Below are 26,550 nucleotides of genomic sequence, written 5' to 3' on the forward strand. Positions count from 1 at the left end.
CTGGGATTACAGGTGTGAGCCACCATGCCTGGCCTAAGTTTATATTTTTAGTACAGACAGAGTTTTACCATGTTGGCCAGGCTCGCTTCCAACTTGCAGGCTCAAATGATCCACTCACCTCTGCCTCCCAAAGTGCTAAATTACAGGCATGAGCCACCATGCCTAGCTTAGATCAAGGATGTTTTAAAAAATTTATTTAATTTTCTTTTTTCCTTTTTTAACTTCTATGAGAATTATAGTTTTTTTCCTCCATGTACACCTAGCTAGCCTCTGACTTCTCCAGTTGTTTGCATGTGTTTTATCCTTTATCTCCATTGATATCCTAGAAACCCAAGCACCAAGCCAAAGCAGGGAGAGGGGACGACTGCATACACTTATAATTTAATACCATTTGTTTTGTTATGTGAATAAATAAGCTAATGTTTCTAGCAGATATTGGGAATATCCATCCCTTGGACGTGGTGGCATTAACAGAGTAGAAAGTACTTTCACAAATATCATCCTGTGTAATTACATAAAAACCCTGGGTGCTTCTATTAGTGTTCTCATTTTACAAAAAAAAGAAAACTGAGGTGTTGAGAAGGGATGTGATTTGGAATTTGAGAATTCATTGAACAAGTACATGGAGACTTGTGGCTTATGATTAGCATCCCAGACTTCAGTGAGATGTCTTGAGTTTGAGGGCACATTCATGTGTTTTCTTTCCAGTCCTGCCAGGAGCAAGGAGATTCCAGGGACTGACTGATTGGCGAAGTGGCGTCACTTATTTCAGGTCACACAGCTAGTCAGACAATTGCTGTGAATCCGGTTTCTGGCTCTTGATCCTGGGTTCTAAACTCCAGGGCTCTATGCACTATCTTAGGCCACTATCTTCGGCCACTACTAGCCCAGGAGAGTGAATCAGGGAGCTCTCGGTGCGCTTGAATCTGATTGGCTGGTTAGAGTTCTTTGACTGCAAGCAATAGAGACTGGGTCTGGCTATTGAAACTAAAAAAAGAATGTACTAGAAGGATAGGGGCAGCTCGTAAATCACCTGAGAAGCTGATTCATACCTTGAAGAGTACAGGCTCCTGAACTGAGGGCCTCAAAAAGGAGATCATTCCTCACAGCAAAATCTCCTTCTGTTGTGGTAGAAGGAGAATGAGTGGATCCTGGGTAAGCACTGTATTAGTCTGTTTTCATGCTGCTGATAAAGACATACATACCAGAGACTGGGCAATTTACAAAAGAAAAAGGTTTAATGGACTTACAGTTCCACGTGGCTGCAGAGGCCTCATACTCATGGTGGAAAGCGAAAAACACGTCTCACATGGCTGCAGACAAGAGAAGAGAGTTTAGGCAGGGAAACTCCCCTTTATTAAACCATCAGATCTCATGAGACTTATTCATTGTCATGAGAATAACATGGGAAAGAGCCACCCCCATGATTCAATCACCTCCCACAAGATGAAATTTGGGTGGGGACACAGCCAAACCACATCAAGGGCAAACCACTGACCTCCACCTGAGGAGATGTCTTCTTATTCTCTGCAAGCCCAGTACTGGATGGTGTCAAAGGTATTGTCATGTACTCAACATCCATTTCCCCCTTATTCCCTGATTGAAGAGCCCTGATTTTGTTCATCCTCATGGAAGGTGACCCTGTCCCCAGCTCAGAGGTAAGCCCAGATCCACTTAAACCAATTAAGATAACCCCAGTGTCCTTGCCCATCATTGGTTCAGAGTGGTCATGAGATCTAGTTCTGTCCAATAAGAAGTGAGGAGAGGTCAGCTGGGGGGCTTCTGGGAAGAAAGAGCCACAGGAAAACATATTAACATCTTCTTCTGGACACTAAATGGCTCCAAAGCACACAGGGAGTGGCAGCTGCCATCTTGCTGACCTCCTGAGGTCAAGCTAACAGTGAAACTGGGCAGAGCCACAGAGATGGAGACAGAACTACCTCCGAAATAACTTGTTATTGAGTTAGGACTTTTAATTATTTGCAGCTGGAGATAACTTAATGGCTACAGAAAGTTTCTTGGATAGAAGGGAAGATTTATCCTGCATTACTCCAGAGGGTGGAATTAAGACCAAAGAGAAAACAGCTATGAGAAGAAGAGCTGCTGACATCTCTCTGAGATGAGGGAATGTGTTGTTTCTTCAGGAACTGAGTTCCCATCAAAAGAGATAACTGAAACAAGCCGGCTGTCTGCAGTGCAGCAGAGGGGGTTTCTGAATGGAGCTGAGGATTCAATCAACATCACCTTTAAAGTTCCTTCTGATCTTGAACCTTCCAGGATACTGTTGTCAGGAACCAGGGTCTGGAATCAGCGTAGGATTCCAGAATTATCTGGAATTCGCCTTCACCCCAAAGCATTCCACAGGATCAGGCTTTCTATTTTTTTTTTTTTTTTTTGGCATGAAGTCTCGCTCTGTCACTCTGTCACTGTCTGGAGTGCTGTGGCACAATCTCGCCTCACTGCAACCTCAGCCTCCTGGGTTCAAGTGATTCTCCTGCCTCAGCCTCCAGAGTAGCTGTGATGACAGGCATTCACCACTATGCCCAGCGAAATTTTTGTATTTTTAGTAGAGACAGGGTTTCACCGTATTAGCTAGGATGGTCTTGATTCATTGACTTAATGATCCGCCCACCCCAGCTTCCCAAAGTGCTGGATTACAGGTGTGAGCCACCGCGCCTGGCCAGGCTTATCTATTTTCTACTCATCTGAGTCCACCCTTTTTATTTCCTTGGTTTTAAATTCAGTTTCTCTGGTTTGTCAAAAAACCTGAGCAAGCTCCATGTGCTGCTATTTGTTCTTAGAGCCTTTGAGAAACATTTGATAAATATATATATATTATTTCTTTTTCTCTCACTTCATCTCTTTCCCTCTCTCTAAAATGCACACACAATCACACATGTATGCACATGCACACAAACACAAATGATCCACAGGCAAGAATTCTAACTGGAAAACAGGAACCACCTCTGCTGGCCTCATATTCCTGTAACCCATGACTTCCCTGTATCATGGAGCTGTCCAGTAAGATGAGCTCTGGACTTGAAGTGATAAGTGATGTGGGTGTGAATTCCAGCCATGCCACCCCCTGGCTGGGTGGTCCTGGGCAGGTCATTTGCTTTCTGGACCTCAGCTCAGAGCAATTAGCCTCCCAGAGCTTGGCACATAGTAGGTGGTTCATAAATGGCAGTCAGAAGTCACAGGTCAATGCCCAGAGGAGGCCTGGACATGGGCAGAGTGAAAGGGGACTGAGTGTGGGGCAAGGGTGAGCCAAGCTAGCAGTGCTTCTTAGAAGGCAGCACAGGGGTCTAAAAGAGATTGAAATCCATGTATGGAGATACCTTCCCTGAACAGTGTTAGGCAGCTAGCATTAAGGCATCCTTTCCAACCTCATCCTCTGCTTCTAAACCACCCATCCCACTTCTGTTGAGTTGATTTTAAATAATCACGTATTGATTCTGTTCTTATTATAAAAGAAAAACATGTTACCTATTGAAAATGTTGTGGGGGTGGAGAAGTAGGAAGAAAAAGTAAGTCACTTGTCTTACTGTGCAGAGGCTACTACTATTGATATGTTAGTGCATTGTCTTCTAGTCTTTTAGATGCACATGGTTTACATGCACATATTTCATAGGTAGAGAAATAGATGGAGATGTGTATTTATCTATCTGGATGTGGCCATGCTGATAAATTGCTCAGTCTCTAATCAATAGCAGCTGACACTCCTTGGCTCTTCTGTGTCAGTCACTTTCCCTGCACATGTATGAACTCCTATAATCTCCATCACATCCCTATGAAGTAGGTACAGTTATTATCCCCATTTTACAGGTAACCAAACCAAGGTACCAAACAGTGTCCAAAGTCACAGAGCAAGAAATCAAACCCAGGCTGGTGTTCTTAATCCTCATCACCACTGTTTCTCTTTCTTCCTGGTTTTAGCCTAAAAGACATTCTGTCTCCAGGTGATTTTGCATTTGTCCAGCCTCCCACTGTGTGTGGATAATGGATGTAACTCTGGAGAGCCTCCTTGTCACTCTTTACTGTAGAAGGGAAGGGCATTTGGAGGAAAGTCAGGTGACTCTGCGAGAGGGGCCTGGTTGTCTGCACAGGTACACTTAGCATCACCCTAAGTGAGTAGTTCCTGGTGTCTGGATTTTGATCATCAGCCCTGTCACTTGGACCTGGAGGGGTCAACCCATGTGACAGCTGCTTCTCCTTGGGAGACTCATGTTGTCCCATGCCAGCTCCTGGGGCACAGGCAAAATCCATAACACTAATCGGCCAATTCACAGGGAGAACTCCAGGAATCCTGGGGCCTCCTTCCATATGGGGGTCAGCCCTGCTTTTCCCCCAGCTAAGCCTACTGTGGCAGAAGCTGCTTGGTTACCAGCACGAGCACTGGAGTGGTCAGAGTTCCAGGTCTCAAACTTTTTTGCTGACCCTCCTTAAACACGTTATTGAACCTTTCCCGTGCCTCTGTTTCCTAATCGGTAACATGCATGTAATATTATTACCTGTCTCTAGGGTTGTTGGAAGATTAAGTGAATTAAACACAATCCACAGTGAGTTATATACTCTGTGGAGAAGGCCTAGAAGCAAGCCTGGCATCTAGCAAGCGCTCAATATTAGCTTTTGATATTGGTGCAACTTTACACCTGGACTGGCCCACCCTCAATTCATTGGAAGTTGGTATTCACCTGTTTTCTGTCTTTCACTGAAGACTGTGAACTGCAATTTCCCACCTTTGCATTTATCCATGTGGCCAAATACATGGCAGACCCTTAATCCACGCTTGTTTTAGTGCACAAATGAGTGAATGAATGAATGAACAAACTCCCATGATGTAGATCTATAAAGTCTTCAAAACAGTTTGTAAAGTCTGAGCACTTATCAGATTCTCAAAGGGGCGCAAGATTCAGAGCAGGCTGAGAGGTGGCTGCAGGCCTTGGTGGATGGGGGTAGAGTGAGCCCCACCCATATGGGCCAGTGCCCAGGAGTGCCCATGTGCCAAGGCGAGCAGGCTTAGGGAAGGGCAGTCACTCTGAGCTCACTCTCAGGGCCTCAGAAGGCCTTTTGTGGGGACTGATATTTCGTGTCCAAATGTGAAATGCCTTGGCCCCTGCACACAGTGTTTTCTCAAATTAGGTATTTGCTGGAGCTTGTCTGTCTCTGATCTCACAAGCACACCAGCCAGTTTGTTCTGAGAGCAGCATTTTAAAGAAAGAGCAACACAATTTAGGAACCAAATCAAATGGCAAGAGCCAGAGTGACGGTTGAGTTAGGACACAGCCCCCGCACCCTTCCCTGGAAGCTAGAGGCATTGGTCTCTGGACAGAGTTCAAAGAAAGAGGGAGGTAGAAAAAAATTATAAAGCCTTAAAGGAAACCTGGAAGTGACAAAGCCTCCCTCATTATCCTTCCACCTAAGCACACCTGTTTGATCTTTCTGCAGGCTGGAAGCTGTTCATATGCAGGCATGCTTTTAGTGGTGAACATCATTGTATATGGATGATTTTTCTGCTTTTTAAATTTTGTTTTCTTTTCTTCTATGAGACAGGGTCTTGCTCTGCTGCCCAGGCTGTAGTGCAACAAACATAGCTCACTGCAGCCTCAATGTCCCCGGGCTCAGGTGATCCTCCCACTTCAGCCTCCCAAGTAGCTGTGGTTATAGGTGTGCCCCACCACCCTTGACTCTTTATTTTTTATTTTTATTTTTGTAGAGATGGGGTTTTGCCATGTTGCCCAGACTGCTGGTCCTGAATTCCTGGGCTTGGGCCATTTGCCTGCCTTGGCCTCCCAGAGTGTTGGGATTACAGGCATGAGCCACTGTACTTGGCCTCTCCCCACCACTGAACTCTGGTCACTTAATAAGTGACATTTTCTCATGTTACTATACCACCTTCTTTTTTAAATTTGTTTTTTATTTTGATGATGAGTTGGAGTCTCACTCACTCCTTCACCCAGGCTGGAGTGCAGTGGCATGATCTCAGCTCACTGCAACCTCTGCCTCCCAGGTTCCAACAATTCTTGTGCTTCAGCCTCCTGATTAGCTGGGAGTACAGGCATGCACCACCATGCGCAGCTAATTTTTGTATATTTGTAGAGATGGAGCTTCACTATGTTGCCCAGGCTGGTCTCAAACTCCTTGCCTCAAGTGATCTGCTCATCTCAGTCTCCCAAAGTGCTGGGATTACAGGCGTGCGCTACCACGCCCAGCCACCACCTTCATATTTATGTTTGTAATTTTATTCAATTATACTCCTCACATCAATTAACATTTTAAAATACATGGATAGGCCAGGCGCCGTGGCTCACATTTGTAATCCCAGAACTTTGGGAAGCCAAGGTGAGTGGATCATTTGAGGTCAGGAGTTTGAGACCAGTCTGGCCAACATGGTAAAACCTCATCTCTACTAAAAATCCAAAAATTAACCAGGCATGGTGGCAGGTGCCTGTAATCCCAGCTACTCGGGTGGCTGAGGTGGGAGAATTGCTTGCACATGGGAGACAGAGGCTGCAGTGAGCTAAGACCGCACCACTGCACTCCAGCCTGGGTGACAGAGTGAGAGTCTGTTTCAAAAAAGAAAAAAAAAAAAAGGATAAATATAGTTGTTTTCTTTTGACATAATTTCTAAGAGAAGGATTAACTGGTCAAAGTATTCTAAGTGTTAACCGTATGATTTTCCAAAGTATGCAACTACTTAGTTTACGATGGCTCCATCCATGTATATATGAAAGTATAGACTCTACCGTGATCTCATTATTAGATATTATTGTCTTATAACTTACTCTGTTCACTATGTAAACGCACAAATAAATTACTGACAAGATCCATCATTTTGTTCATATTTTTATTTATCTGTATTTTCTTCTTGAGGATAGTTCTTTGTGACTTTTGAGTATTCTTGGACTCAGAGATACAGATGCATTTACATGCACACACTTAGGCTCACAAGCACGTTACACACCTGTGAGATCACATTGATGCAATTTGCTCAGTGTCTATTTTTCTTCTTATCCCCAATGTTCTTAGTTTCTAAAAACCAGAAACTTAACCTTTAAAAAGTTTAATATTTTGATTTTTTCTTTAATTTTTCTTTTGTTCTAAACTTAGAGCTTTATCAGAATACTAGACAAAATAGGAAATGTAGAAAATAACAAATCTTTTTGGGGATGAAATAAATAATTTTCTTTCATTTGGCCCTTTTACCTTTATCCAGATCTTTGCACTTTCCATCCTCGCAGTGAGCTGAGGGAGGATGGGTCAAGATAGTGTGTTTTCCCCGTTACGAGTGAAGACTGTCCAGGTACAGGCTGGTTAGGGAAGAGCCCACTCCCTTCTCCTCCCTCCCACCACACAACCAGCCTGGAGCAGTCTGGGGGCATTACCTGGCTGCATAGACAGTGGTGACTAAATTGCACATAGCTGACCCCTGCTAGGGTGGGGAGAGGAAGGCTGGCCCATGGCCCCACTGTGTTGCCTACGAGAGCTGCTCCCACCCTGGCATGAGACTGGCTCTCTTGGGATCCTGAAATGAGGTAGCTGAGTGCTTAGTGCCCAGCAGAAGATGAGCAAGCACCGAAAGGAAGTGAGTGTTTGTGTGATTAGACTCCTAGTGGTGCAGCCCTTACCTACTGAGGAACTTCTTTCTCTATTCCGGAGTGGTACCATGTGCCAGACTCCAGACCAAGCACTCCACACGCACCGCCTTACTTACTATTCACAAAAGACAGAGGACATAGACCAATTTCCTTTAATTCTTTTAGAGCACTTACTTTCTTCCAGACTCTTTCTTTGCAGGGGTTTGCCCTATAGGATCATGGAATTTGTGCCCTGGTGGTGGGTGCAATAATTATTCCCATTCATAGATGAGGAAAATAAGGCTTACAGTAAATAAGATCACAAACTAAGAAGTGCCAAAGTTGAGATTCCTCTCCAGGTCTATGACAGACAGGATGACACAGGAAGAATAAGTGTGATTTTTGTCCTCATTGTACAGATGGGGAGACTGGGCATCAGAGAGGTTAGGTGACCCGTGCAAAGCCACACAGCAAAAGACAGAACCTGATCATGGAGCCAGGGATCCTGAGCCCAGGTTGGGTGTTATCTCAACACTGATCATAGTGATAACTGCAGCTAGTAAAGAGCTCACTGTGTGCCAGGTGTCTTCTTGGGGTCCTCTTGGTACTTACTAAGGAAGAGGGACATCCTGGAGAGAGGCTAAATGGGACACAGGCCTGTCTGACCCACAGGCCTTGCCCTGGCCATTCTGGCCCTACTGCCCATGGGTTTGCTCTACAGAATCATGGAATTTGTGCCAGCATGCCAGCGCCAGGCTGTGAAACAACAGGGTGTCTTTGTCCCTGCTTCACTGACCATCAGATCGTTCTTCCCACACGTGGCCAACATCTCTTGGCCAGCTGAGTAGGGAAGGCTGAGGCTTTTTGTTATTTGTGTCACTTCTTTTGTGGATGTACAGACTTTCTGAGAAAATGCCTGTTAAGAAAAACATCCTAGCTGACTTGCAAATGCCTACATTCTTTTACAAAGCTCCTGCCTCACTTAGGCAGGCCAGGAGTCATTACTGAGAGCAGGCTATAGGTAATGGCCTATTAACAGTGGCTAACATGATGGAGAGATTCCTTTGTTGCAGAAACTGGGTTAAGCATTATCTAAGGAAATGTTCCAGTGGTTCTAGTATAAGAGGGTTCATATCAACCTTCTTTTACAAGTGAATCAGGGAGGGTAGATGAGTCACTCAAGGCCACACAGCTGGGTGGGGCTGGAGCAAGTATAATCTAACTTCCCAACCCACACCCTTAACTACTGTGCTCTGTGCCCCCTGCCCTTGCTCCCTGAAGCAGAAGATAGGTAAAATTTTCTTGTAAATTTCATACATGAAAATACTAGTTGAAATCTGCCTTGAATTTTGGTTTTGTTTGTTTCTCACTTTTTCACAAAGTCTGGGTGCTCCTTGAGGACTGGGCCTGTGTCTGATTAGATTTTATGTGACAGCATATATCTGATGGAAGAATAGAATGATTGACGGAGAGGATGAGTAAGTGACGGGGAGGCTGAATGAGAATAAATGAGGGGAGGATGAAGGGATGACCAGGTGCCTTGGCTGAGTACTAGTGGGATACTTCCAGAAACCATGGGACTTTAATGCAAACTTTAGGCTTAAAAGAAATGCCCCATTTCTTTGAATTACTTTAAAGCACTTAATTAACCTCCAGGCTCTTGGCAGGGCCACTGGTGGGTAAGCAGACCATCTCTGGGTGACTCCTGGCTCTGCCCCTTTTGGCCCCAATACTTCCAGCAGGTGACTTGACCTCACCACCTGCAATATCCTTATCTGAAATAGAGGCCAATATAAATGTGGACTTCTTAGAGAGTGGACTGTGAAAAATAAGTGAGCATATGTGTCAGTCCATTTTTGTGTTGCTATAAAGAAATAGCTGAGACTAGATGATTCATAAAGAAAAGAAGTGAAATTGGCTCACAGTTCTGCAGGCTGTACAGAAAACAAGGCACTGGCATCTGTTTGGCATCTGGTGAGGCCTCAGGACACTTAAAATTATAGTGGAAGGCAAATGGGGAGCAGACATGACACATGTTAGAGCCATGAGAAAGAGCTATCAGAGGAGGAATCAGTGAACTGAGAACTCATTCATCACCAAGGGGATGGCGCTAAGCTATTTATGAGGGACCCGTCCCCATGACTTACACATCTCCCACCTCCAACATTGGGAATCACATTTCAACATGAGATTTGGAGAGGACAAACATCTAAACCATGTCAGCATATTTACACATAAAGTGTAAATGATAGCAACTGTTATTTTTTTTCCCTGGAAGAGAAATTTTACAGAGTTGATTTTTAAAAATTAATTTGGGTGATGGGTACCTGATGGGTCATTATAGCGTTCTCTCTGCTTTTGTGGATGCTTGAAATTTTTCACAGTAAAACATTTTAGAAACAAGTAATGGAAATCTAAGATGTTAGTTTTGTTGAGAAAACAAATATGTTGTGGAATAGAATGCAAAATGTACATGTAACTTTAATTTTTACTTATTTATTTTTTGCTGGTTGATGTATAAGTTCATTGTCTTTATTTGGAAAATCCTCATAGAAAATCGTTTGGTTTAGTTGTCAGCAGCCTGATCCTGAGCTTTGAGGAAGCTCACCTTCCTTCGAACTACCTGATCTTTCTTCTGAGCAAGGGACATTTTGGGACAGTTTCACCACCACTACTACTGCTTTTTTCTTCTTCCTTCTTCCCTCCTCCTCCTTCTTCTTCCTCTCCTCCTCTTCTTCTTCTTTTTCTTCCCCCTCTTCCTCCTCCCTCTCTCCCCTCTTCCTCCCCCCACTTCTTTCTTCATCTTGCACTGTCACTCACGTTGGAGTGCAGTGGTACAATCTCTGCTCACTGCAGCCTTGGCCTCCCAGGCTAAAGCAATCCTCCTACCTCAGCCTCTCAAGTAGCTGAAATGACAGGCACACGCCACCACGCTACACCCAGCTAAATTTTAGTTTCTGTAGAGACTAGGTCTCCCTATGTTGTCCAGACTGGCCTCAAACTTCTGGGCTCAAGCAGTCCTCCTGCTTGGCCTCCCAGAGTGCTGGAATTACAGGTGTAAGCCACTGTGCCTGGCCCCCCTCTTCTTCTTCTTTTTTTTTTTTTTTTAACTTCTTTCTTGGATCTCTTCCCACAGACCAGATCTGTTGCACAGCAGCATGACTCTCCTCTATACCTTCTCCATGCCTGGAGTTATGCTGTTTTTTATATAGTGAAAGAATGTTTTTTTGTAAGCATTTCATCTTCTTCTGTTGGGAAATGTGTATAATCTGCAACATTCTGACCCATAATGTGGTTTCGATGCACTTCTGCATTAAATTCCTTGTTTGCAAAATCATAACCAGGGAATCATCGGGTACCCCGAGAGACAGACAAGCCTCCATCTACAGCTCACTTCAAGGCTGTAGATGCCAGAGGCAAGACTTTATTGCCAGAGGTAATTTTGGCAAGGCCTGCATCCAAATAGCAGACGAAGGCAACAGGCTGACCATATGCTTTCCACATTGTATTGATCACCAGTCACCTCCACTTGGCCTTGCCCAGGCTGGACCTATTGAGAAGCCTGCAGGCCAGCAGCAGGCCAGAACAATGTGCCAGAGAGTAATTTGTCAGGCCAGCCTTCACACCATGTTTTGGTAGCTCATGAGTGTAAGTTGCGCAAACTATCATGTCCCCTTCCATACGGGAGTAAGCATTGTGACAAATGCTCTCTCTGTCTGTTATGTGAGTGATCATCGTGTATTTGGGCGTGTTGTACTTATTTCCTGTTATTGCCAAGCATTTCCAAGCACCATAATCCATTTTACCCTCTTGTCTTCTAAGTTTTACTTTGTATCCCTTAAAGCAGGCCTTATTCTTGATAACTTTAACAAACCCCATTCTACAGAACACAGACCTGTATCCTTGGCTAGACGTAGACCCCACAGCTTTTAAATAAAGCACAAGATTGGCTGGGTGCGGTGGCTCACGCCTGTAGTCCCAGCTACTAGGGAGGCTGAGGCAGGAGAATCACTTGAGCCTGATAGGCAGAGGTTGCAGTGAGCTGAGATCGTGGGCCACTGCACTCCAGCCTGGCGACAGGGCAAGACTCCGTCTCAAAAATAAATAAATAAAAATAAATAAATAAATAATAGAGCACAAAATTTGAAAGAAACAAAATAGCCTAAAGCAGCCTGTGGAGAATCCAACTCCAGGCAATGTTGCTCCTGGTCTCACTGGACCTTTGGTTTTCTCATCTTAAAAAACTTGGGAATTGTGATGTTTCCCTCTCAGTGCTGCTGCATGATTCAAATGAGAGGAGAGATGTGAGGGTGCTTTGTGAACTGTAATCTCTGCCTTCTAATTTGGTCACTTGTTCACATGTTCAACACGTTTCTTGAGGCCCTGCCATGTACCAGGTTCTGCACTAGGGGCTGGGGACACCGCTGCGCACAGATGGAGGCGTGGCAGACGCACCTGTTTTTGAGCTTAGAATGCTGTGGGGCAAATTCTTCCTCTGCCATCTTCTCCTTAGGTCACAACAGCTGAGTACCTAATCTCCGGGCCTCAGTTTCCTTATCTGTAAAATGGTGGACATTAGCAGTATAGTTCTCTTATCTGCATGACCGTGAAGATAAATAGGGCAAGCGATGTGAGGTTCCCAGAGCAATGCCCTGCACATAGCAGGTGCTTGATAAATGTTCATGCTCACCACTGCCAGTAGGAAGAGCCCAGAAAGTGAGGAAGGCTCACAATAAACAGATAGGCAAAATGACTTTAAAGTTTGTAAGTGCCGTGGAGAAATGGGGAGGCATAATATGACATGGAACCATGGGTGGGGCGAGGAGGGCCCCTCTCAGGAGTTGCTCTTCAAGGTGAATCAGTGGGATGATACAAGGTGGGAGAGCAGTCAGCAGTGGGTGATGCAGGGAGAGGAGCTGGGAATGCTCTGCAGATGAGGAGACTGAAGTCCTGGGACAAGTGACTGGTCCCAGCTCCCACAGGGCTGCCACCAGGAACCCAGTGATATGGTTTGGCTGGGTCCCCACCAAAATCATCTTGAGTTGTAGCTCCCATAATTCCCACATGTCATGGGAGGGACCCAGTGGGATGTAATTGAATCATGAGGGCAGGTCTTTCCCATGAAGTTCTCGTGACAGTAAATAAGTCTCACCAGATCTGATGGTTTTATGAAGAGGAGCTGTCTTGCACAAGCTCTCTCTCTCTGCCCACCGGCATCCCTGTAAGATGTGACTTGCTCCTTCTTACCATCTGCCATGATGGTGAGACCTCCCTAGTCACGTGGAACTGTGAGTCCATCAAACCTCTTTTTCTTCCCAGTCTCAGGCATGTCTTTATCAGTGGTGTGAAATGGGCTAATACATCCAGCGACACAAAGACAAACAATATTTGGGCTCACTCTTGCAGAAGTCACTGCAAAAAGTGCTGGCTTCCCTGAGAAGTGTAGCAATGAGGATGGTGACTTACGTGTACATTCCTAGCTCCGGTGTTTTTGGAGACCTGTGCAAGCATTGTTCTTTGACACTGCTGTCGAAGCTCTCAGCCCTCTGGTTCAAATAATACACCCTTATTCCAGGTCACTTGGTCTCCTTCTCCTCAGCTGGGTGCTGCCTGCATCTCTCCTTCAGGCAAATACTGTGACCATGGGCTTGCTACCAGGAAGAACACATACAACTTTGCAGACAGACAGGCATGCCAGCCTACCTCTGTCTAGGATGGGCAAATGTTCTTGGGATGGGATAGAAACATCTAGATAGGCAGCTCGAGGATTGTAGGTGATCAGGACAGCACCATGATTAGGGAGATTTGTTATGCAAAGGCCTTTACTGGCATTTGAACCTGCAAGTGGCTGCATCCACTCAGATCTATCTTTACATAGTTGCACAATGTTGTCTTGCCTATTACAGAATGCTAGGGTGTTAGAAAGGAGTGGTCCTGGAGGTCAAGGGGTCCCAGAAAGAGGAAGACCATGCAGTGGATGCCACAGTTTCCACTCCCTACAGCCAGCAGACATTGCCAATCCATTGCCACACTCCTGTCCAGGGAGCTGGAAAGGGCCTCCTGCCTTCTCCAGTGCCCCAGTGAGTCATCACCTAGTAATCACAGCTAGCACGAACTATCTTCTGCTTCATATTTTGCAGAAGAGGCCAATGGGGGTCAAGGGTTAAGCTGGGCTGGGAGTCACGGGGCTGGAGTTTGACCCTAGCTCTGTCACTAATTATGTGACTTTGATCAAGAAGTTTAGTATCTCTGAGCCCGTTTCTACTCTTTGTTTATTTATTTATAATTTTTATTGACTTTTTATTTTTTTGAGATGGAGCTTTGCTGTTGTTGCCCAGGCTGGATTGCAGTGGTGCAATCTTGGCTCACTTCAACCTCCATCTCCTGGGTTCTAGCGATTCTCTGCCTCAGCCTCCCAAGTAGCTGGGATTATAGGCAAGCACCACCATGCCCAGCTAATTTTTGTATTTTCAGTAGAGATGGGGTTTCACCATGTTGGCCAGGCTGGTCTCGAACTCCTGACCTCAAGTGATCCACCCACCTCAGCCTCTCAAAGTACTGGTATTACAGGCATGAGCCACAGTGCCTAGCCTCTATTATTTATTTACTGGACCATTTATTAATTCAATCCACAAACATTTACAGTACTGAGTACCTCCTGCAAGCCAGGCACTGGGCCGTGGGCTGGAGAAGGGGAAAGCTGTTTTTCTCTAGAACATGAAACCCTGGGCTCTCCTAGTGTCTAGTTAATTGCAGCCCTTGTGAAAATTCTCCTGGCTACATGATCATGCCAGTGTCCCTTCTCTGAACCTTTGTCTCACTTTGCATTGTCATCCTTGAGATATGGCTTCCAGAATGTCCTGTCTTATTAATGAACCACCAGCTCTGCAGGGCCAGGGTTTGAGCAGTTTTGAGAATGCTGTTGTGTAACCAACCATAGATGAGCCTTTGCTATTTGAAATACTCACAAAAAATATTTGGATAACCTTCCATTACCTGAGAAGGCATTTCTAAAGTTTACATTGCAGTCCTGAGTGATGGTGATATTTGGAGCAATAGTTTCCTCAGGTCCTTGAATTTTTCCCTGAAAGGGTCGCGCAGCAGCACACATTGTACATGTGAAGGGTGTTCTGGAATGTTAATGGAGTGGCTGATTCACACCAGATGGACTGGTAGACCGAGGAGGGGGAGGATGTATATACCCTGGCCACCGTGATTCAGCTGTAAGGCTGGCTTTTTAAAATGCACTGACAGTTGGAGGTCAAGGAGGCTGACATTTGCCCAGGTTTTCTCTGCAAGTTTCTGTGTTGCTTTAGCAAACCTGAATCTTGGTCCTCTTATAAATTAGTCACTTTTATGATATTCAGTTCATGGACAACATTCTGGTGAAAGAATGCAGCTTTTACAGGCAGTGTCCTATGTCAAAATTCAGATTTGAACCCATATCAGTGTTTCTTAAGCTGAACAAAAACATTTTTTAAAAAATAAACAATAAAAAGGAAAAAGCTACTCATATCTTCTGTGTGTCTTTATCAGCCAAGAAAACCTTGCTTGGATCCATTCTGTACTTTATAACATACAAGGAAATGGCGTTTTTGTGGTCCAAATACATAAATTAAATAAGTTGTATTAACTGTGGCATATATAGTCTGACTCTAAATGGAATGTGTTACATATATTATCTCCCATAATGATCTTACCTATCATTCCTGAGACCTTTTTACAGGTGAAGAAACAGACCCAGAGAGTTATGTCCCAGGTCCCCTGAGGTGGCCAGGGAGCAGCTGAGCCCACTTGAACCCTGGTCCAGCTGACCTCATGCTGTCTGTCTGCTTCTTCCTGTTCTGTTTTTCTCATTACTGGTCCTGATGCATCCCAGGGCTCACTGCCCTTAGTGGCTGGTCCATCAACAATTATCCTCAGTTTCTTCTGAGCTGGGGGCCAGAGGACTCAGCTGCCTCTCCCACCCACATTGTGCAGCGTGTCCAGCCCTTTCCACAGTTGGTGGTTATTGCAGGTGACAGGGTGCCCTGGCTGCCTAGTGCAGCTAGCTGGACCTGCCCCTGGACTCTGACTTCTATTTGCATCAATGGATGTGGTGGGGGTTTGTTTAGGAGCTGAAGAGCAGAGAGGGAGTCTGTTGTCAGGGAAGCATCCATGGGGGCTTTGGGTGAATGGGATTCCGGAGAGGATGAGAAAGGCCTGAAGCTGAGGGGGCTGTTTTCCTTCAGTGTTCTTCTCTCTAAGCCAGACACCACTCTAGGGTCTGGGGGCTCCAAATGTGGACATGGCTGGTCCTGCTTTCGGGAGCTGGCAGCTAGAGGGGGAGGTGGGTGACCTGAAGCTGGAGAGACCTGAGTTCCAGTCTCAGAGGTTAGTCTCAGCACTGCAGCTTCTGAGCTCAGTGACCTTCCTATAACTCAGTTTGGTCATCTCTACAGTGGGGTTAGCAATACTACTCATCTCGGAATTGCGATAAGTGCTAAGATAGGAGCACATGGGGATTGGGCACAGATAAGAGAAGAGCAGCCTCATGTGGGGGGCTAGGTGGGGTCCTGGAGGAAGTGACATCCAAGCTGAGGCCTGTAAGAAGAGATAGGGTTGCTTACCTGGCAAAACTAGTGGAGAACCGGCTTCCAGTGGAGGCATCAGATCTTTGAGGGCCTGAAGGTAGGCCCTTGAAGCTGGAGTGGTCAGCAGGAAGGGAACGCGAAGGTGGTGACTTGGCTCTGGGCTGGGCCACTTTTTAGGATTTGGGTATCCAACCGAGATGTGTAACATTCTCTCCCCCTGCTATCACAGTCCACAGCCTGTGGAGGTGTGGAGGGTGGAGAAGAGATGGTATAGAGGGTGCTGCCCTGGAGGAGAGGTCTTTGGAGGGGAGCTTGAGGGAACTTGGCACAGAGCAACCTCCCACGAGTCTGGGCATGCCCTGAGACAGCTGGGGCTGCAGACAGGCATGAGCCCCAGGGGTCAGCAGAATGTCTGTATGTTGGGCTTTGTTCTTTCTGCTGGGCACAGCTAGCTGTGTTCCTGCTTCACTTACTGAATCAGCCAGTCCAGCATCAAGCATTTATTAAGTGCCTGCCATGTGCCAGGCGCTGTTCTAGACACAGAGATACAGAGTTGGCAACACAGTCCACGATCTTGCTCTCCTGGGGCTTATTTCCTAAGGTGGGGGGGGGGGGCGAGGCAGCAGTTTTAGATGGAGTTTTCTGGGAAAAGCAAGCGATGCAATTGATTCTCTTGGGGATGTGTCTTGGGCAGTGACCCCCAGGTGGGCCTGTGTGTGTTTGGGCTTGGGGGAACCAGAGAGTGGAAGGAGCTGAGGTCACTGAGGCATCAGGAGGCCAATTTGTGTAGGCTCTGGTAGCAAGAGAATGACATGCTATCACCCTGGCTGCCATTGGAAAAGAAGACTCCTGGGAGGAAGGTGGGAACCCTTCCTTGATGTGGCCTTGAACCCCAGCCCTGCTTCTGATAGCCAGAGGATGCCTGAACAGGTACCTCAGCCTTTGAATGCTTCCCATTCCTCTCCTGCAAAACCGCAAAGGCCACCATGAGAACCAGGTGAGACCACAGCAGTCCCTTGCTGGCGGGCTGGATGGTGTGCTCAGTAGGGCGCGTTGTAATTAGCGTGATGAGCATGAAAGCTGTGAGGGCAAATCCCAGGCAGAGTATGCACTGCCTTTCATGCTCCCCTGCAAATCAAAAGTGTTCTGCTCTCTGCCCTCAGCACTGAGGCCTACATGTCACCTCCCATTCTTCTCAGGCACCCTCATGTCACTGTGGCTGGGAGTCCTGTGAGGGCAGGTGGTGCCCAAAGCCCTTCTATAGCAGGAGGCAGATGGGCAGGGGCTTCAGGTTTCTGCCGCTTCTGACAGGCTGCCAAGGCCAATGTCCTGACGCCCTGGTCTGATGGGGAGGAACGGGTGCCTGCCTTGAGGACACTGAGGAGGGACCCCCTGGCCAGCACGGGGAAGGGAAGCTGAAGAGAAGTGATTCTCAGGTTGCTGGTGGTGGTGAGACAAGGGGACTGGTGATCCAGGCATCAAGCACATTTTCATGTCTTTGAAATGCCAGCACGAGAGAAGCAAGGGTGGGTGAGAGGGACTGAAGAATCAGAGCAGCCAGAGCTGGAGCTGGAGCAGGGTGGGGGCAGACCAGATCACAAAGCCTGGACTGAGAGGGTGAGACAGGAGGGTGGGGGAGCTGTGGGCAGGTTGTGGCAGACAGGGAGGGGCCATGGGCTCCTGGTCAAGGATGGTGGCAGTGAGGATGGAGGGGAGGAGGGAGAACAGAAGTCCCTTGGGCAACGTCTGTGGGAAGGCTTCTTGGGAGAGAGATTGCCAAAGAGGAAGGTTGGAGATCACTGTTGTCCAAGGTTTTGAATGTCACACTAAAGGGTTAGGGCTTTTTCCTGTAGATGTGGGAAGCCCAGCATGGCTTTGAGCACAAGACACTCAATCAGAACCATGTTTAATCGCAAGCTGTTTCTGGCATCACTCACAGTTCAGGCAGGTGTCCATGCGACACTGGCAGTCAGTGGACAGAGTGCCAGTGGCTGTCCTTGCCCTCACCTCTTCTAACCCATGTGGCCTCAGCCCAACCAGCTTCACTCAATGGGAAGATCTGAGCAGAACTGGGAAGGTAGCTGTGGGGTCCATGAGGGTTCAGGGCCAGCCCCTTCCCCTCTGCATACTGAGCCTGCAAGGCTGTCGCCTGGGACAACTGCCTCAGCCCTTCCTCTGCCTGGCTTTGGGTGCCACATGCTCCTGGCTTCCAGGCCACTCACTGGACACATCTCTGGGTCTGCCTCTGAGATGGTGTTATCTCAGCAAGTAAGCAGTCTTGGTGCAGGGAAGGCACTCTGTGGGACCACACTGTTCTACACTCTGGGAGTCCCTCCCTCACCCTGCCCTGTACCTCCACTGCCCACTGCCCTGCCCAACTAGCCATTGTCGATTGTTAAAAAAGATGCCTGTGACTTAATGACTTTTGAACCGCTTACCATGTGCTAGATCTCAGGCTAAGCATGTTATATGCATAGTCTAATTTAATCTTCAGAGTTATGGAGTGGGTTCTCCTGTTATACCCATTTTACAGATGAGAATATTGAAGCTCAGATAGGTCAACTAACTTGACTGTGGTTTCATACACAACCAGGAACTGTACATTTGGGATTTTTAATGCAGGCAGACAGAAGACAAGTTTCGTGTTTTGAACTTGTCACTCTACCTTCACCTTCTGGTCTCTGGGCTCCCGCAGCAGCTCTCTGCCCATTTCATCATCCGTAATGGGGTTGTACGATGACGTCCCCCCCAGGTGCTCTTTGGGGAATGCCACCCATCTCTGGAAGTGAGGGATACTGGTGGTTAAGGCTGGGTGGGAATCCCAGCTCCGGGACTCACCTGCCGGGTGTGATATTGTAACCCTGCCAATCCTCAGTTTCCTCATCTGCAAAATGTTAGTTATGGGGAGGAAAGAAGATAGAGGTAAAGCACCAGGCAGGTGGCACAGTGCCAGGCACCCGGAAAGGACCTAGTGACGGTGCTCCTTGGATTCCTATTACTGCCTTGGTTTGCCAAGACAGGGTGGTGGCACCGCGGACCCAAGGGCTGCCTGTTCAGGCCCAAACACGTGCCAGCGGCGCCTGTGTGTGGAGGAGCCGGGGACAGGGAGTATGAATCATTCACCGCTGAAGCCTTGCATTATTAATATCGTTATTCTCAGACTTCTAAGGAGGGCCCGGCTGGATCCCATATATGGAAGGCTCGACCTAGCCTCCGCAGCAAGCACCTCCCTGGGTCCAGAGTTGCCATGGAGTCCGGCAGGCGGCCTGGAGGCGGAGGCCCGTCGCGGTGCCCCGGACTCGGCCCCCTCGCAGGTCCTAGGTCTGCAGCCTGGGTCCTGCCCGCGCCGGGGTCCACCCAGCCCGCTTTTGCGCCGGTCCTGAGCCGCTCCCCTGGGATCCTGGGGGACAGACAGAGCTGCTGGGGACTGGCGCGGGCGTCCTCGGGAGAGCGCGGGGCGCGCTGGGCTTGCTGAAGGGCTCCAGGCTCGGCCACTCGATGCCTTCCAAAGAGCTGACATGCCGCGGTGCCCCGAGAGCCTGAAATCAGCCCCCGCCGCGCAGCCCCGGGCGCGCCACCACCCCCGCCGCGGCCGACAGCGGGTCGACAACTCGGTCCTGAAGCTCAGAGAGGAGAGGTCCGGCCTCGGCGGGCCGCTCTAGGCGGGCGGGGCGCCCAGCTCCAGGGCCGGCCGTTCAACGCGCCCGCCTCCCGCGGCCTTCCCCGGCAGGCCCACGCTCGGCGGGGCGGGGCGCAGGGCGGGCCGGGGCGGGGCCCGGGGAGGAGCGGTGGCTGCGGCGGTGGCCGCGTCAGAGCGGCGTTCCCGCTGCCCGGCGGTTCAGACCCGGCCCGAGCGCCGCCGCGGACGCGGACAGAGACCCCCACGGGCACGGGCACGGGCGCTGCGCCGGAGGCTCCCCTAGCGGCTGGGGCTGCGCGACTATGGCGGACAAGGAGGCCAGCGGCAGCGACGGGCCCCGAGGTGAGCGCAGGTTGCGGGTCCTGCGACCGCGGCTGGCGGGGCAGGGAGGGAGGAGGCGCGCTCCGCCCCGCGCCCCGCACCCCCTCGCGCGCCTTGGAAAAGTGGGGACGCCCGCGCTGCACCCAGTTCTGGAAGGCGGGCTGGGGTCTGCCGCGGCGATGCCGGGGGCCGGGGGACCCGAGCGCCCCGTGGGTCACATACTCTGCGCCCCTCCGGGGTGGGGACTCCGCGGAGGGGACTGCAGCCCCCGTTGGGGCGCCTAGTAGGTCCCTGCCTCGGGTGGCGCCTCCTGCGGTGCCGGGAGCGCGTGCGGGTGAGGACCGCCCCGCGTGTGCAGCCCCCGCGCGATGGGCTGCGGAGGCCCGCGCTGGCCGGGCAAAGGGCCGGCCGCCAGGAGACCGATTGGCCCCAGCAGCTAATTTTCGTGACTCAGCGAGGTAGGAGTGGGAGCCTCGGGGAAATTGGGGATTTGGACCTGTTCCCTCGCCCCATCCTGCCCCGGCTGGATGCTCGAGCCAGGAGTCGGGGCTGCAGCTGCGGCCGAAGAAGTCCTCACCCCGCTCCCCGCCCATCCCCAGGGACTTACTGGGCTGGGGAAGGGTGAAGCGGCAGGGGTTCAATTGTCCCCTCCTTGCGGGGGGCAGAGGGAGGCACCCAGTGCGGAGGACGGACATTCGCATTCTGCAAATGTGCTAGGGCCGCTTTCTCTGGGGAGCGTGATTAGGGCTCCGAAGGGTGGGGGAGCTGGAGAGTACAGGGAAGGGGGTTGCGGGAAGAAGAGCAGCAGGTTTCGGAGCCCAGGGCTGTAAATCAAGGTTTCTCCCACAGAGGGCCCAGCTGACCAGGATTCCAGTCTTCCTGTGGGTCCCAAGTGGGGAAAGTTGGGCGCATGGAAGCCCCGTGCGTTCCTGACCTGCAGGGCCTCGGCGGGAGCGGCCACTGGGGAGAGGAGCCCAGGCAGCTTCCTTGGGAGCGACAGGCAAGCCTCCTGCGAGGATGAAATTAAAGTGCCCGGACACAAGGGAGATCCCAGCCACGAAAAGAGCGCTGGGCTCTGCGGGGGCCCCCAGAACTGGAGAAACTGAGTCTGGTGGCAGCACAGCCACCATCTGTGCTGCGTTCCCTGTCTTGCTGCTGGGCCCGCGGCCCCCACCCTCTGCTGCGCTCCAAGCCGCACCTGCCCCCACCCCAGCCCATTGTTCCTGCGGATCAGGGAGGTGCCTCCCCACGCGGCACTGCAGTGGTGGGGGAGTGCAGGATGGGGGGTTGGGGGTGGGGGATCCTGACAGGGCTCACTCCAGGGAGAGGGAGCGGAGAGGCCAGGCCGTGTCCCCGCCTGTGCTCTTCTTCAGCTGGCGAATGCAGGCGATGGACTGGCAGCTGTCTTTGTCTGAACATCACTCAGCAACTGGATTGATTCTTTTTTATTTTAACTTTTTTCTTTAAATCGTAAAAAAAATTTTTTTTTATTTAGGACAATAAGTAGGGGCGTTGACTTGCTAAAGCCTGAGAATTAGTGAGCCAGTTTCTTGCCTCTCATGCTGGGATAGAGTGGGCGATGGTACCAAATGCAGGGTTGGGCATAGGATTTGTCGAATCAGAAGTGGGCAGGGATGTGTACCCACTCCCCACACCGTTCCCAACACTGTTTTGTCTTGTAAACCAAATTCAGCATCCCTATTCTATCCTAACCCCCCCCCGCCCACACACACACACGCACACACACACACCACACACACGTACACACGCAAGATGCTGGGAGAAATCCCATTCAGGATGGGGACATCCATGCCTGGTATGCTGGGCCACTTGCCGCTGCTCTTCTGGGTCTGTTCTGGAGTGTTTGTTTCTTCACTTCCAGTGATCTCGAGTTCAAGGTGGCCGGTGAGAATTCCAGATACATGGACTTAGGACAGAGACCGACCTGAAGATCGGGCTGTCCCTGGCAACTCACCGTGCCTCTGGGCACCTCTCCCTTTAACTGTAAAATGGAAGGTGTGAATAGTATTGCATAGGAGGAGAGTCAGCTTCCCTCCCCCACCACCACCTGCACACCAGCATACCTATTTCTAAGGTTTCTTCATTGCTGAGAAGCAAGCATGGATTATTTTATTGTTTTAAAGCTGCACAACAAACCTGTTACCAGCATTCTCCCCTTCCTGGTGGGAAATCTGAATACAGGTTGAGTGACCTGTCCAAGGTCACACATCTGGGAAGCGTTGATTGGAAGCCTGACCATCTGATTCCAGGGCACCAACCTGTGCATGCAGCCCTCACGCACATGCTCAGCGGTCACCACTCTATTAGGGACATAAAAATGGTTGTGCTTCCTGGGGAGGATTTCCAGAATGCTCTTGGTACAAAAGAATGGGTGCCACAGACATCACACTGCTGGGATTTGTGAGCAGTGGGAGTGCTGGGCTGGGGAGGGGCTTGGTGGTGAGTAGGTGGTGGGGGTGGTGGTGTCAGAAGGCTGCCCATTAAATCTTCTCCAACAAGTGCAGCTGGGTGGGTTGGGGAGTGGGCAGAGGTGCCAATGAAATAAGAATGGCAAATGTTGGTAGTTGGGTGATGGGGAGTGGTGGTTCATTACTATTCTGCTTACTTTGTGTATGTTTGCTAATTTTCTTAATAAGATGTTTAAATTACTTAATTTACAAAATCTTAAGGGCCACCCTCGAGGCTCTGGGTGTTGGACAGCAAAATTTGAGATGACCTTCAATCCCGCCCCTCCCCCATGACCTGAGTGAGTTGACACATGGAGCCCTAGAAGGGCTAGATGAGTTGGAGGTGGGCAGAGCGGTTCAGACAGGGATGGTTCCTGTGGTGACTGAGTCAGGGCTAGGCATGGGCAGTGGAAACCGTCATTTTCTCCAGGGTGGGGCTTGAGGAGAGGGATGATGGGCAGGCAGTTTTGCCTGGGTTGAGGGTGTCTCTCGAGGCCTGGCATTGGGCTTTGGAGATGCCATCCTGGAGGTTCATCTTAATAAGAAAAAAACATTTTAAACACTGACTTATTGAGGACTTAGTGTATGCTGAAACCTGGGAATGTTGAGTTATCTCATTTAGCCCTGACCATGTTTGTTGTTGAATGAATGACTATGTTATCCCATCCCCACCACTGTTATCCCATTTCACAGAGGAAAAAGCTGACAGTCCTAGCCGCGCATAGCTGGAAGGGGGCAGAGTGAGGGTCAGGACCTAAGCCGTGGGACACAGGCCCCAAGTGGTCAAGCTGAACAGCTTCTCCTGGCACATGCCTGGCATGTCGCAGGCCCTCAGGGAATTGTGTTGAGTAGGCCTGCAGCTAATAGAGAGCGGCTGCCCTACTTCCTATAGCCACCAAGCTGCAAATGGCGGTGACGGGGCGCTGGTTGTAGCCACCAAAGGAATTAAGCAAAGGTCAAGGTGATGCTCTGGGTATTGCTAATTAGGGTTCTGGCCATGGGATCCACTTCCGTGTCAACAACCACCGCTGCAGCTGCGTCTGCGGCCTTGGTGGTCCCCACATGCCCCCTGTGCATGTCCCTACACAGTGCCTTGTGTTTTTTAGAGTCCTTTTATCGCCTTTGACCCTCAACAGATGCAGTTCCCCCTGCTTGGGACATCCTCCCTTTGTCTAGCAAACTTCTACTCATCCTTCAAAACTCGGTAAAGGTATCACATCTCAGGAAGCCTTCCTGGGCTCATCCATTGGGGTGAGATCTGCCTGTGTGGTCCCAAAGCCTTTGGTACTTGACTGTTGGTAATTCCAACTAGTGTGTGTTGAGCCCCTACAATGTGCCAGCCTTATATGCCTGTATCCCATTGACTCCTCTAGCAATCCTGTGAGGCTGGTATTATTATTACCCCATTTTGCTGTTAAGGCAATTGATGGCTTTGAGAAACTTGCTCACTTGCTTAACCAGTGAATGCTAGAGTGGGGATGAGTCACCCATGGAGCCCAAAAACTTGTGCTGTTTCTCTCAGTGCCCTTTCTCCCAAGAAAGGCATGGACTATGTCTTTCATTTCCATATATATATATATATATATATATATATTTTTTTTTTTTTTTAGGTGTTCATTAAAATGTCTTACTCTTGGTTGCGTATCAGCCAGCAAGACATGAGGGAACACAGCAGAGGGCAATGGTGTCTATATCTTGCTCACTCTGCAGTGGCGCTCCTGGAAATAAGAATGCTCAGGAGTGGGCCAAGCTGGAGGGGAATCAGGCAGAGCTTGGGCAATCTCAGAAGAGAAGCAGATTCCAGTAAGGCCTAGAGTGACGACTCAATCTTGTGGGGGCGAAATGCTCTTTTCTCATATAAATAGGCCTCTTTGGTAAGGGAGAAAGCGTCTTTATTACTGCTGTGCATAATTAGAACAGCAGGGAGGAATTGGGCTTTTAATGAATGAGCAGTGTGTGGCAGGGAATGAGTGAACGCCTGCCACTGTGGGCACCCCCGGGCCTGGGCATCCCCAAGAGAGAGCAGGGCCAGTGAGGAGACGACCAAGGAAGCACAGGCAACGCTCAGAAATGAAACCCGCCCCACTAAAGCGGGCCCTGCCAGTCTCTGCTGCGTTTCTGTTACTGCAAATGCCTCCCAGACTGCAGCTTTGCAGTTGCTGCTCTGAGCTCTGCCAGGACCACCCCTCTTCTTCCAGCCTTGACCGAGACCTGGCAGATGCAGATGTCCTGTGGGGCTGGCAGCTGCTCCATGGCACCCCTTCTGGGCAATCCTGAGCTGCAGAGTTTGTGCCTTGATTTTAGTCCCCTTATTTTTAGGGAGACCATATGTCCTGGTTTGCTGGAATAGTTCTAGTTTATGTTTCTTGTCCTGGTGAAATTAGTAATCGCGATACCTTTCACCTTCTAAGTATTCTCAGTTTGGAAGGTGAATTATGTGGTGGCGCTCCTTACCTTTGTCTTCTCAGCCATCTGGACCTCAAGAGGAATGAGGGAGGCAGTAGGGTGTGCAAATTAAACCTGGGCTTTGGGCTCAGCTGCATGTAACATCTGGGTTTAACATTGCTGCATCTCAGTTTCTTCTGCTGTAGATAAGGATGATTAATAATCCCTGCTCCACTGGGGTGCCGTGAGAATGAAGTGAGGGAGTATTTAAAGAGGTTAGGTATGAGCCTGGTACATAGAGTGTTCTCAGTAACTTCCAATTATTTTATTATTGTTGTTAGGTTGATTTGGGAAATATAGTGGTTAAATGTGAGATCTGGGACCAGACTGCCTGGGTTCAAATCTGTCCTGTGTCATTTACCTGCTCTGTGACCCTGGCAAGTTACTTAACGTTGTAAAGACTCAGTTTTTCTCATCTGTAAAGTATGGACTATAACAGTCTCTTCTTTATATAGTCTTTGTGAGGATTAAATGAGATTATACATGAAAAGCACTTAGAGTAGAGCTGGGCATGAAATAGACATTGAATTAATATGAGCAATTATTATTGACTGTTATTGTTATTATGAATAAATGTCCCAAGTTACATTCTTATAGGCAGGAGGAATTATCCAGTACATTTGTTTCCTATTGCTGTTGTAAAACATACCACAAATTTAATGGCTGGAAACCATACAAATTTATTATCTTATATTTCTGGAAGTCAGGAATAAGTCCAAAATGGATCTCCCTGGGCTAAAACCAAGGTGTTAGCAGAACCGTATTCCTTCTGGAGGCTCTAGGGGAGAATCTATTTCCCTGCCTTTTCAAAATTCTCAAGGTGACCTGCATTCCTTGGCTTGTGGCCCCTTCTTCAATCTTCTAAGCCCATCACTGCAACCTCTGCTTCCATGGCCACATCCCTTCTCTGTCTCTGCCTCTTCTCCTCCTGTTCCCTTTATGAGGACCCTTGTATGAGGACCTTTTATAAGGCCTACTTGCATAATCATTTCCCCATCTCAAGACCCTTAATTTAATCATGTCTGCAGACTCCCTTTTGCCATGGGAGATAACATATTTATAGATTCCAAGGGGCTGTTATCGAGCCTCTCATAGCCAGAAAGATTGGAGTCTTGCCTAGGTTTGGGGGTGTTGGAGAGTCTTCCGTCTCCCTCAGGAGCTGTTTGAAATTTGGAAATGGTTCCTCCTCTGTGTCGTACATTAGGGCAGGTTCCTCATGCACTTGCTGCATGTTGCCCTCCGTGGAATTGGGATTGTGGATTAGCCCTTGACTTCCATTCAATCTCAGTAGGGTCCTTGGAGACACCGTTACTTTCAAGGGCTGGTTTAGCCCCTTCTCAGGGACCCATGACTCATTGAGATCAGAATAAGAAGGTTTATTGGCTCCCAAGCAGGGAAAACAATCAATGCATTAAACAAGTTATTGAAATGTCTATAAAATGTCATAGTATATTTGCTTTTACTATGTAACAAACCACCCCAAAGTTTAATGGGTTAAAACAATAGTATTTTTTTTTTTTTTTTTT

The 26,550-nt window shown here is 48.8% G+C and overlaps 1 protein-coding gene across 4 annotated transcripts in view; it reads left to right on the forward strand.

The window, feature by feature from the left end:
• HSPA12A (heat shock protein family A (Hsp70) member 12A) overlaps positions 1 to 26,550 on the forward strand; it is a 181,691-nt gene that overhangs the window by 88,190 nt on the left and 66,951 nt on the right. The window contains exon 1 of one of the 4 annotated variants that reach the window (XM_017543785.2): positions 19,957 to 20,132. The exons of 2 other annotated variants lie outside the window; for them this stretch is intronic. In XM_017543785.2, coding sequence (XP_017399274.1) covers positions 20,093 to 20,132 — 40 coding nt within the window. In that variant the 5' untranslated portion in view covers positions 19,957 to 20,092. Of the gene's footprint in view, positions 1 to 19,956; positions 20,133 to 20,448; positions 20,570 to 26,550 lie in introns of those variants that run through there. One more of the 4 variants, XM_017543787.2, reaches the window with a different exon arrangement.

This window comes from Cebus imitator, unplaced genomic scaffold (assembly GCF_001604975.1).
Source record: "Cebus imitator isolate Cc_AM_T3 unplaced genomic scaffold, Cebus_imitator-1.0 Scaffold161, whole genome shotgun sequence".
Lineage (NCBI taxonomy): Eukaryota > Metazoa > Chordata > Mammalia > Primates > Cebidae > Cebus > Cebus imitator.